The sequence below is a fragment of the Homalodisca vitripennis genome, unplaced genomic scaffold (genome assembly GCF_021130785.1).
Source record: "Homalodisca vitripennis isolate AUS2020 unplaced genomic scaffold, UT_GWSS_2.1 ScUCBcl_2824;HRSCAF=7932, whole genome shotgun sequence".
NCBI classification, from domain to species: Eukaryota; Metazoa; Arthropoda; class Insecta; order Hemiptera; family Cicadellidae; genus Homalodisca; species Homalodisca vitripennis.
Genome location: NW_025778939.1, coordinates 584 through 13,534, shown reverse-complemented (window position 1 = coordinate 13,534; position 12,951 = coordinate 584). Strand labels below are relative to the sequence as shown.

General features: G+C 32.7%; 1 protein-coding gene across 1 annotated transcript; it reads right to left on the bottom strand.

The window, feature by feature from the left end:
- Positions 1-794: 794 nt before the first annotated feature.
- On the bottom strand, positions 795-12,312 carry LOC124372272 (probable phospholipid hydroperoxide glutathione peroxidase). Its single transcript, XM_046830652.1, is given in 7 exon segments — positions 795-1,194; positions 2,506-2,590; positions 4,827-4,887; positions 4,890-4,971; positions 7,259-7,406; positions 9,407-9,510; positions 12,262-12,312. Coding segments are annotated over 7 exon segments (534 nt in total). The 5' UTR covers positions 12,283-12,312; the 3' UTR covers positions 795-1,161.
- Between the last annotated feature and the right edge of the window lie 639 nt (positions 12,313-12,951).

The window sequence follows — 12,951 nt, the reverse complement described above, 5'->3', positions numbered from 1 at the left end:
AGGGCCAAAAATTATGAGCTGGCAGTTTTTATAGTTCCTCTTCCACCCCCTTCTGATGGACATCCCGCAGCGTTCTCTCATTGGCCCAGCCGTATCCAACTTGAGAAACAATAGCCCTCTCAGATCTGACATAACTGCAGTACACAAGACAAGTTTATCATCGATAGAAGGCAGTGAACCACCTTCCTAATAATTTAAAGTTACCAGCACTAACTTGCCAAAGGATTACAAATTTGTATTTATCCTAACTTGTCACAATCTAATTAAAATTAAATCCCAATATTTATTTCCCAAAAATTTTATTTAAGTTTTGATAAAAAGAAATCAGCCAATGTAGCTTTAAAAAACGCTACACAAACTAATCACAACACTGCAACATGAAAGAATAACGAGATACGTAGTAGATGTGCACTCGTTATAACCTAGAAAGAAAATAAATAATACACACCACGGATATGTTTGGTTATGGCTCTGTAGAAGATGCAGAACCGACGAGCAGGTGGTCGGAGTTTAGACCAAAGGCGCTCCCCTCCCCCTGCCGCAGAGTGAAGGTTGTTTATAAATACTTACTTCTGGAGCATGCACCGGGCATTTAGAAGGACTTTTGTGAAACTGAAAAAACTCTCTAAGAGACATAATAGGTTTATAACTGTATTTTGGCGTTTTGGTCAAAGTCTACAATTCTAATATAACCGGCATAGGAAGGGTTAGATTCCACTCTAAAACATTAAGAGGCCAAACTTGTCTATCTGACAGGTAAAGGTCAAGGTTTTGTAAAGAAATACAACATAGAATACCTAAACAAATATCATTTTTATTTTATCACATTTAATGGTAAAATCAGGAAACTACACATAAAATAAATTAAGTGCTTAAATAAAAGCTATTGCAGTTGCATGCAACCATACAGCCAACTACTTGTTCACTAATTAAATAAAGCTGATATATAATTTATTGACAGTAACAAAATATTTTAAAACGTGGAAATATTTCTTTGGGACAAATGAAAATTGACTAAATTGGTGTACAATAAACACATTCCACAGAAACATATATAATCACTAATGCTACGAGATACAGTCTTCTGAAGGCATCTTGAAGTGCGTAGAAGTACAAAATACAGCTGATACATCCAGTGTACAGCCTTTATTCAGCAAGATCTCACCAATATTTCTCCAGGCTGCTTACAAGTTTCTGAATAAAAAGAATTCATTTTAAACTTAACAATTGAGTTTTAGCCCTTACATTACTGTATATGGATTTAATACTTATAAAGGGGGTCCTCTGTGATTTATTTGAAATTTACTTAAGTATTTACAAAATTTACAAATTTAATTGAAATATAAACTTACATTTCTATAATGTGTTTAATCAAATTTTGAACTACTCAGATATTGTTGTAAACACAATAGATAAAAAAACGTGCAATACCACTGCATATTGTAACTATCAGTGATCAGGTGACTACAGACTTGACTGATATGTACATCTTTACTCTTCAAAACAAAATCTTTACTGATATGTAGATTAATTCTTCTTCTTTGCAGTCATATGATGTTTAAAGTAATCCTGAGAAAATGAAACGATAATAGGATTTCGGACATTTGCCGTCATTATATGTTACAAAATGTGTATATATATAAAATGTATAAAAATATATAATATATATATATGTATATAATACAATCTTTTGAGGATTGAAATCCAACCTTTCATCAGGTAAGATGATAGTAGATTAAAAAAGAAAGTGGGTCAAACATACCCGAAAACTGCTTGGAGTCCAGACAGAGAATTCAAGAGCACTATTTACATGTCACATCAGTGTTGGCGAAAATGGGATATTAGCCTATTCTAGTCTCTAGTCCAACATAGTATCCCATTTTTGCCTGTGCTGGTGCGAGATGTAATAGTGCTCTTAAATTGTCGTGCTCTTGACTTGCATCCTATACAGTGACAATGCCTGGGTTCATTTATTCCTGTCTGGACTCCAAGCAGTTTTCTGAGGTACGTTTAACCCATTTTATTTCGCTTCTTTTTATCTTTTATTTTCTTTCTTTTTTAATGCAGTAACTTTCTTCTCACCTGATGAAGAGGTTAGATTTCAATCCTCAAAACTTTGTCTTTACTTTTTGCAACACATAAAAATGGGCAAATGTTTGATGATGTCCTGTTACACTTTAGAATCTTCCATTGCCTAAAACAAACTTTAATAAATAATGTAATGATCTGAGAATATTGACTTTTTCACAATAGTAGGTGAGCAAGTACGTGTATGTATATATATATATATATATATTTATTATATATATATGGGCCACATATCTGGTGATACCACTCAATGATGTCCTTTTGCAAAGGATATCTGGCCCACACCACTTGTAGGGTTAAGGGGGGAAAATTAGAAAATACAAAGAATTGAAGATAACATTGTGTCAAGCACAATAAGTTAAAAAGTTTATAAGACAATGGTTATAAAAGTAATCAGATTCATTCCAGATGACTTACGTGAGGCGAGGTTGTTGGGGCAAACCTCTCGACAACTTGGCCATTTTTGTCAACGATGAATTTGGTGAAATTCCACTTAATAGCACTGCAACAATAAATCACATTGTTCTAAAAATTAAATAAAATCGTAGTTTCATGCATTTTCAAAACACAGTTCAAGAGAAACCTTAAATGCTTAATTTATGAACAAACACTCCAATAAATGACAAATTTTATTTTTGCTTTTCGTGCTCAATAAACAAATCATCGGACCCACATAACTGAACATTCCTGTTCAGTCTACAACTTTCTATAAAGTAATAAATTGGCCAAACAGTTTTACACTTTTACCACAAGAGAGCAGCACATGACAGATTGAGGAAGTGCGTTATTTGAATATTAATTTTCATGATGAGTCTGTGAGCCCCTAGATGGAGAAGGGGAGGAAGAGTGTAAAGGGTATGTTGACGTCCATAGTGTAAAAGAGTACACGAAGCCATTGCTTTTATTTATTACCGTATTGGCCTAACATGTTTTATTAAGAAATGTGAAGTGAGTGTCATGCCACATAATGTCAAACGTAAATGAATTCACTGCTTCAACTTCTTATTATATGAACCTGACTTATTTTTTAGAAAGAAAGAAATGTCTAAGATTATACGATATGAGGGGTGTTCAATAAAGACTGAAAGTAGCGTATATGTAAACAAAGTAGAATAATTAGTTTTTTTCAAGTTAGTATGAACATTGAAGTATTAGCAACAACCAAATCGGCAATGAACATTATTGCATATTTATTGTTAGTATGGCAACTGATTTATAACAGTTGCAAATTTTGCCTCTAAAGTTTACTATGGCTGATTTTTGAGAGCAAAGATATGCGATAAAGTTTTGTGTAAAACTGAGGAAAAGTGCTACGGATATTTACAGTGACTTGAAAAAATCTTTTGATATTGATGCAATGAGTGAGAGAAACTGTTTTAGGTGATATAAAGACTTTAAAAATGGACAGGAATCATGTGAATTGGAAGGTGGACCTGGCGCCCCCTGTTTCTGCCCTTACCAAAGAAACAATCAACACTGTGAGTGTTATGATTCACTTTGACCCACATTTGACTATTACATAGCTTGCTATAATGCTCGATATATAAGTTGGCAGTTTCCATACACTCATGTATGATCATTTGAATATGTCAAGTGCCTGTGCTCGTTGGATACCATGTCTGTTTAAACACCAGTTCAGAAACAAAATCGCGTTGAAATTTGCCAACTTTGGTTACAGTGCGTGCGTTGAGGTGATGAATGGTGGAAAAATATATTATTACTGCTGATGAAAGTTGGATTTACTGTTATGATCTTGTAAAAAAACAACAGAGTACAGAGTGAGTGGAAAAAGGTGGACCGACACAAAAAAACCTTGTGCTCACAGGTCTGCCGCAAAGGCTAAGGAGGGCTTTGAACACGTCTTCAAGGAGTGGCAGAGGCGGTGGAACAAGTGTGTGGCTTTAAATGGCGACTATTTAGAAGGAGATACAAGTGTTAAAGTCTAAACTTTTGTATTAAAGGTATTGAAAGAGTACTGTCAGTCTTTATTGAACACCCCTCTTAGTTAGTCGTATGGACACGATATGGGACATTGTGTCCAAACAACATCAAAGTATAAATGAATCCACTGCCTCACTGAGACACTAATAATTTTACAAATATAAATCGTTCTTTAGTAGAATAAAATAACATAGGATGAAGCAACACAAAGCACAGTGCCAAATCACTCTAAATACAAACAACCAAACTAACATTGAAGTGAAGCTCTTCAAAGAAATATAAGTAGTCTGCTGTCACCGTCAATATAATTAACAAATATTGATATTCTAAGGCTTTTGGAATGAAATAATAACATTTGCAGCCAATAATACTAATAATCTTCTCCAATATACACCAAATATGCAAGTGTCTATGATGTACGCAATACAGCACAAAAGGGTCAAATGGTTAATACCAATATTTTCAGTTTTTCTTTTAGAGATGGTCTCCAGAAAGTTACGGATGTAATTCTAAAAAATAATTTCCCTAATAAAATATAGTAAAAGTTTATAAAAGGAGCAACATTATAGATAGAACGTAGGCTAAGATAGATGGAATAACCTTAAAGTCATGTAGCCCTTAACAATAGAAAAAGACAAAAAACACATAAATAGGTCATATATAACATTAGTCAAACTTGCAAGCAAGTCCCATTCTGTAGCATAAACAATCAAATTAATTCTTCACTTAATTTTTCACAAGTGTTTAAAAGTGATTCAACATGATTGCTGATGCAAGTTTGTTGTTCAATTGCTCACCTTCCCAGAGTGCCTCCCTTCTTGTCCTTGAGGAATTTCCATAACGGATGTGCGTTGTCACGTTAACATCAACCTTGTCGAAAAAGTCAAATTTGGCATTGAACTTTGAGACAAATGTGCAAATCTCTTCATTTGAACCTGGCTCCTAAAAAAATAACCAAAAAACCATATATAATTTGTTATTAGTCCTTTGAACGCTATATATAAAAATTGAGTAAAAAAGAAATTCTCCTGACAACTATGTTATATGTTATATATGAAAATGCAAACAATAATTAGCAGTACCACAGATTCAGAGAAATATTGAATTTTTAATGGTATTTTAATGAAAAAGATATAAAAACATATGTATTGAAGTGTATACCAAGAAAATAAACATAAAACCAACTAAACAATAGAAAATATATATACTTGCAACATGTAAAAATGAAAAATTTTAAATAACTATTCTTTTTTTACTTTTAATTTTTGCAAATTTTTTTAACAAAATTAAAAACAAAGAATTATACTGTGGAAACAATATTTTTATATTGTTATAATGTTGTGAAAGTGAAAAATATTTTTTTACAGGAAGACAATAATTACAAAACAGTTTTTGAGATTATGTACTACATACAATACACATGCAGTGCAGAAGTTCGATAAAAAAAATATGATTCACAAACATTGCATGCGTTTCCTGTTCTGAAGTGTAGAGTTTTCATTATTTTCATCATCAAATGTAAGATCTAATATAAGATGTGAAAAGGGTGGTGACAGCGGTGGGTGAGAAAGAGGGGGGGGGGGGGTTGTGTAGGACATGGAAGAATTGTGACTCATCTACTGAAAGCTGTGGCTTTTGAAAGCTGGATAGGATTGATAGGTTTTTCATTGCTCTTTTTTTTGCAAACATCGGCCTAGTGGCGAGATGTAACCCTCCATTGACAACCCCCGCAATAAATATTTTAAGTGCTGTCAATATAATAATGGGGTTGTTGCTTGCCCAAATTATTTGTTCTTTCCGTAGCTTCTCGATTCGATGCTAATGGAACTGTTTACACTACTTCTCAATCAAGTAATTTCTGATAATTGGGGTATCACTATCATTATCTTACAAATCATTTAGTAATTTGTCTGTCAATTTCCATTACAAATAAATGATAACGATCTATGTATGGAAATGAGTATTGCTTGTTTTAACAAACAAAGAAACAGTTACAAGAAGTAATGTAACTAACTAAAACGTCAACTTAACGAAGCACTTAACAGATCCTAACATCTAAAATGAGGTAAACTCATAAGTGTGATGGAACAGACTGCAACCTGTTCTCCGCTATATGCAGCGAGTTGTTGCAACTGTTTCCGAGTTTTTTTAAATCGTGATTAATACAAAGTACTATATGAATTATATATGTTTCTATTGTAGGATAGTTACAAAATAAAATACCTTTGTAAATATGGGATGTAAAAACATTAATTAAATTTACAATAACATGAGGCGACAACCTTGCATTTATAACAAGGTTTTCTAGCAACGAGAAATTTCTGCTATGGAACCTAATGCTTTTCAAAATCTTGTAGGCAAGATAATACATTTTCAATCATTATATTGTTTAAATAAGTCTGCATGAAAATCCAGATAATTTTGAGAATGCTTTGGATTCACAAAGCAAAGGCAATTTGTTCAAAATAAGGATGTAATACAAATCATTTTTCAAAATCAATAAATTATACTAATTTAAAACAAACTTATAATGAATTCCAAGGTATGCTGTGTGCAAATAACCTAATTTAGTTTTTAAAGAAAAGTTGACATTTAACAGTCAAATTAATGACAAAATATAACGATTCTATAGATTAATGTTGAACAAGAACGTTGGAATTTTCTATAGTACATTGGAAGGTAGCTAAAACAATATGTTGAATGCTAATTATGGTTGACAAATTTATTGAAGGATCTAAGTTATGCATGAGACTGGTAGTGGTATCAAGGAGCATAGAAAGACCATTCTAATACAACTAGAGCATTGCATACACCTAACCGTTTCTCACAGCTGCTTGACAACAAACACAAAAATCCAATAAAAAGAACTTTTGAAAAGTGAAATTCAATATGATTCTCGTAGCTGCTGGTATAAATACAAAAAAAAAAAAAATCCATAGTGATGGTGTAAGTTCTATTTCATGTGCCAAAATGTAAAAATCAGTGTTTTCAGTAAACTAGCTTCAAACATCACTGCACAACTTGACCACAATATGGTTACTGCTGAGAAAGTCTGTCAGCATCATACGTGTATCAGGTCATTCTCAAACCTAATAATCCTCACAGATCACAAATAGTGTTGTTGTTCTCAAATATCTTTTTCACCTACTGTAGTTATCAACATCCAAGTAGATGGATTACATAACTACGACACCAATCATAGTAATTTAAAATAAACCGTTTACTGTACCTGTCCTCCAAACTGGTTGCATGGGAACGCCAGGATCCTGAGGCCCTTGGATTCACGGTACTTCTCGTCCAGCTCCACCAATTCCTTGTAGTTGTCCCTGGTCAGACCGCACTGTGATGCCACGTTCACTATCACCAGGACATGGCCTCTACGAGACATGACACAATCATCAGACTCCGACAGCTGATCAAACTGAACTGATAGAGTTTTGACTAGACTTACTTTTTTCTTACCAACAGGCTATATAAATCCTTTATATATATTTATATGTTTACCCGACTAAAAATGTATTGGGACAGCTAACACATTGCATTTCATACTACTGGAACAAGTTACGAGGGCTGTTTTTTAAGTAAGGGCCGTTTTTTTTTTTTTTAAAATAAACAACAATTATTTTTTTCAAAATACATTTATTTTCAGAATCTACATACTTTTTTATTTTTCTACATAGTTGCCTTGTTTGTTAAGGCACTTATCATATCTTAAAACTAAGTTTTGAAATCCCTCTTCAAAGAAATTTGCCGCCTGCTCTGACAACCAGGAGTTCACGGCCGTCTTGACTTCTTCGTCGTCATTGTAGCGCTTCCCGCCAAGATGATTTTTCAAGTACCGAAAAAGGTGGAAATCGCTCGGAGCAAGGTCGGGGCTGTACGGCGGATGATTCAAAACTTCCCAGCCAAAAGAGTTGATCATTTCCTTGTGTCCGAGCAGCGGTGTAAGCCCTTGCATTGTCGTGGAGGAGCAGAATTCCCTTTGTCAGCATGCCGCGTCGGAGACTGGCCAGGGTTGCGCAGTAGGCTTCTGAGTTAATCGTCATTCCTCGCGGCATAAAGTCCACTAGCAAAACACCGCGCCTGTCCCAGAACACAGTTGCCATAACTTTGCGCCGCGACAGCGTTTGCTTGGCTTTGACTTTGACTGGAGATGTTGTGTGCCGCCATTCCATGGACTGTTGCTTTGATTCAGGAGTGATATGGGATACCCATGTTTCATCTCCTGTGACAATTCGACTCAACATGTCGTCTCCTTCCTCGTCGTAGTGGGTCAAGAAAGTCAAAGAACTGCTTAATCTCTTTTTTTTGTGATCCTCAGTGAGGAGTTTGGGTACCATCTTGAGCACAATTTTTTAAAGTTTAGGTTTTCTGACACAATTTTGTACAGTACTGACCTGGACACTTGAGGAAATTCCATAGAGAGAGTGGTTATTGTGAACTGTCGGTCCTCATGAATTTTTGCGTCAAACTGCAGTAACCAAATCGCCCGTGATCACAGATGGCCGGCCCTGAGCGATCTTCATCGTGGACATTTTCGCGGCCATCTTTAAATCCTCGGACCCATTTCCGCACTTTACCTTCACTCATTGCCTTGGCACCATACACCTCACAAAGCAGACGGTGAATGTCAGCAGCCAACATGTTTCTTGCAGTCAAAAATTGTATTACTGACCGAATCTCACACGCGGCGGGTGATTCGATAATCTTAAACATTTTAAAGATCCACAGTAATGCATACAGGTTAGCTTCAGAGCTGCAACTGACATTTTGCTAGGAATGCCGGGAGGCGGGCCGCACGCTCGTTACGGCAGGAACGCGAAACTACTACCGTGTACGGGAGAAACGGTCCTTACTTAAAAAAACAGCCCTTGTATTTGTTATTTTTTATTTGTATATTATGTAAAAATAAATGGATTTTGATTAGAAGTAAGCTAACAACCCACACAAGGTCTCCAGGGAAAAGAACCTGTTTTATAAAATTTGAACCATAGTTTCAACTTATAGAATACAACAGTGTTCTGTTTTTACTGTACACTAATACATGGGAAATACACAACTATTCAACCGTTTAGGCTATTAAAAAATATGTCCGCAGTAAAACGTGGTGTTTTCAATTTTGTGTGTGTGAATGATATAATATTATGTTCCATTTTTAGTCTTGTAAGACTAAATATGTACTTTAAAATATTGTATAAGAAATAAACTAAAGCCTCACTTACAAACTAATTTTAAAAAAAATAGTTCACCCCAAAAAATTTTATATAATTACTTAGGTACTTAAAAATGTTATACACTGTAAAAATAGTAATAGTAAATACATTAATTTACATAATGATGCAAATTATCATAACCTAAATAACTGAAGTCTACATACCTATATTTGGCTAATGACACTTCCTCTCCCTTGGAGTCATTGACTCTAAAGTCATAGACAGACGTGGCTTTCTTCCAGTCTTCATTTCCCATATTTAATGACAGCTGTTAAACAACAACAACGGTTTAATATTTATTTATGAATACTACTATTCCTTGATAGCAACCTGGGTAAGTAGGACAAGGATTATATAATATAGAATTGCCATATTTTGCCTCTTTTAGCTCATATTTTTAAAAATGTATAAAGATTTAAATTGAATAAACAGCTCTGTGATGATAAACCAATAACACTGTTTAGTTCTAAAGTAATTTTTTCCCTTTAAACATCATAAAGGAAAAATATATAGAACACATTGCTGTTCTTCTTACACAACCATGTAATGTCATCTTGCATGGACAGGACTCTTATTGGATACCACAGAATAGTAGATATTTTACACTTAAAACTACATCATTTTACTATTTAGTAACTGTGAAGATATCACTAATCTAGCTATCACTAGGTCTGGTGGAGCCTACTAAGTATTTAGTAGAGGTAAATACTTGCTTGTACTGTGATATTTCCCGATTGGAGGGAACTCTTATATTATTAATGGCTCTTTATATAAAAATTTAAATTTTGAAAATTTCTATTGACAGATTTCAATCGCTCTCTTTTACAAGAATCTACTCAGTATGTTTAAGCATTACAATATATTTTATGCAAATATTATAAATCTACTCTACTGGTTGAGTTAAGAAGAATCTAAATGATTTCATTATTAACAATGAATCGTGCGTGAATCACGTATGGTTTCAGAGGCTGGACTTAAATAAATTATGTACATTCCTGGAAACACCAGACAAATATATTTTTTATTTATAATATATGAAAACTTTAATTACACAGTGTCTTGAAGTATATTTTTTCAACATGAAGAAAGCTTCACCTATTGTGGTGGGGAAAAGATTCTAAAACATCAGCTATACAAAAGCATAGTCCAGTAATAGGACCTTTCGATATGTAACATAATATTTACCAGCACAAGGAATTTACAGACCGTGCATGATCATTTAACAGGGTTTATCAATATGAAACTACAGATAAAAACACACTGAAGTCTTAGTTCCATATTGCAATTTACAAATTTTTAATACATAAAAAATGCAATTAAATAAAAAATTGAAAGTAAAACTTGTTAACGGAGAAAAAAGCCACTATATTCTTTTAATGTTTGAGTACAGACATTGTACTTAAAAATGCTATTATTAATTATGCAACTTTGTTCAAACGTAACAATTCCTCTTTTAAACGTTTAATATTAAACAGAATTATAAATAACACTAAACAACTTGTTGCTGTGGTAGAACATATTATTTTATTTTTTTATGGAAACAATTTACACAATTAAATGAATAAACCAATACGTTTGTTAACAACCTTGTTTAAATTATACTACTTTAAAACAGTATCTGTATTAATTTTTCAAGAAAACCCTTACAAGAACGAAACTCTAACAAATTAACCAAACCACAGTTATGTATTAGTAAAACTTTACAAAAAATAAAGAAGAAGACATGATAATAAGTAGAGAACTCGAAATAGCAATGTGCTTCACTACTGACACCCACAGAATCAATGACAAGTCTTGGCTTGTTAATAATATAGAAGATATCAGGCTGAGTCATGAATCCATGACAAGCACTTCACATGTTCCACTCTGACCTTCAAGTCCCCAGTTAACTTTGTAGCCTATGCTATCTCTTGGTTGTATTCTTTCTTATCAGATATGAATTATACAAGGCTTTGACTTCAGTTTGAAAATATTTCAATGCCACTCATTTTTATGTAATCATTTCATGTAATGCCTTTCCTACTTATGTAATGTGTGAAAGAATACATTTTTAAAAAACTTCATATTAGTTTTATTCTACTATTACTACAGTCATGTCTGCTATTATTTAATTAAGATAAAGGAGAATGTAAAATAATAGTACTTAACCTTAAAAAATTCTTTGGTTATATAAATATGTTTCGAAACAAGTTTCACCATCAAGTCTTTACATAAACAAAATACATGAATAAAAAAAATTGAAATCAAACAAACATGGTGTGTACATATGTATACAGAAATTAACTTTTGTTATATGTACTGTTAAATGTTCAATTAAATAAAAACAGTGTAAAAACAAGGGAAGTAAGGAAAACGCCCAACCTTTGGAAAAAGTTAATATAGTAACATTTGTTTAAGTTTGTCAGTACTTGTAGTGTAAAACGAAGTTTACCTGCTGAAACCACTTATAATATAACATTGAAGATCTGTATTAAATTATATATACATATAACTTTAAGTTTAATGCATCAATAATACAGAGTTAACATGCAAAAGTCAAGATGTTATTGCAGACAAAACTACTAAATAAATGTATTAGAGTAATATCTAGTACTTTTTTTAGTATTACATATTTTAAGCAAAATTTCACTCATTTGTTAGTAGGAATAAAAATATATCTGTGGGAGATGCTCAAGTTTGATAACTATATGTGGTTAATATTCTATTTTAGAGTTTTCAAACATTTACCTTTCTGATTCTCCTAACATGTCTTTATTGCCTTACTTTACAGACATGTACAATTAAAAAGAAGCTTTCTGAGAACTTAAAATGCATCTTATTGCAAAAAACACAAAATACTCAATTTTATTCACTATAATTATATAAACAAAGCTACACATGTTACACAACTACATTACCGAGTGATTTAACTTGTTTAACACTGGTTTACAATTAGTTTTTAAATGAGTTAGTAATCAATTTCAACACTTCAACACAAACACATGTTAAGACAAAATCAATTAAATTGTGCTCAACTTACTTTAACTGATGCAAATCCCATTGTGAACAACGGGACAGCAAACTTATGTAATCTCCAAGCTACCCATGAGGGTTACCATTGTGATAATCAAACCTGTCAGACAAACAATGGTCATGCATGTACTGTATTTTAAAACATATTTAATTCGGCTATCCATTTGTCTATCATGAGAACATAAGTCATTCATTCTCTCTTTTGTTTATTTATACAAAAAAAACAAGTTACGTTGTTTGTTAACTGACAATTAATTAATGATTAATGTATCCTTATCATTAATGATTAATCATTTATGATTAATGTGTCTTTCAAACTGTTTCAAATTGACAAGTAGTTTACCAAAACATTATCACAGATATTTCTAGCCAGCTAAATTTGAAAACTAAGTGTATCTAAAATAGTTATATATTATAAAATATTATATCTTTGTACTAAATCATATGCTTCTAGGTAAAAAATGTGCCTGCATTCCAAAATTGGAAATCTTTCAGAAATCTGTTCATTCAAATGAGACTTATGACCAAATAATATACATAATTGTTGGACCTACTATTGTTTTTTATACGAGAAAGAATTACATCAATCAGTTTTAGGGCTGTTCAGCATGTTTTATGTTGTTTTTTTTTTAACCAAAACAAGAGATGTTTCTTGTGTTCTATAAAAGACAATACATTAAAATGTAAATAGTGTTTA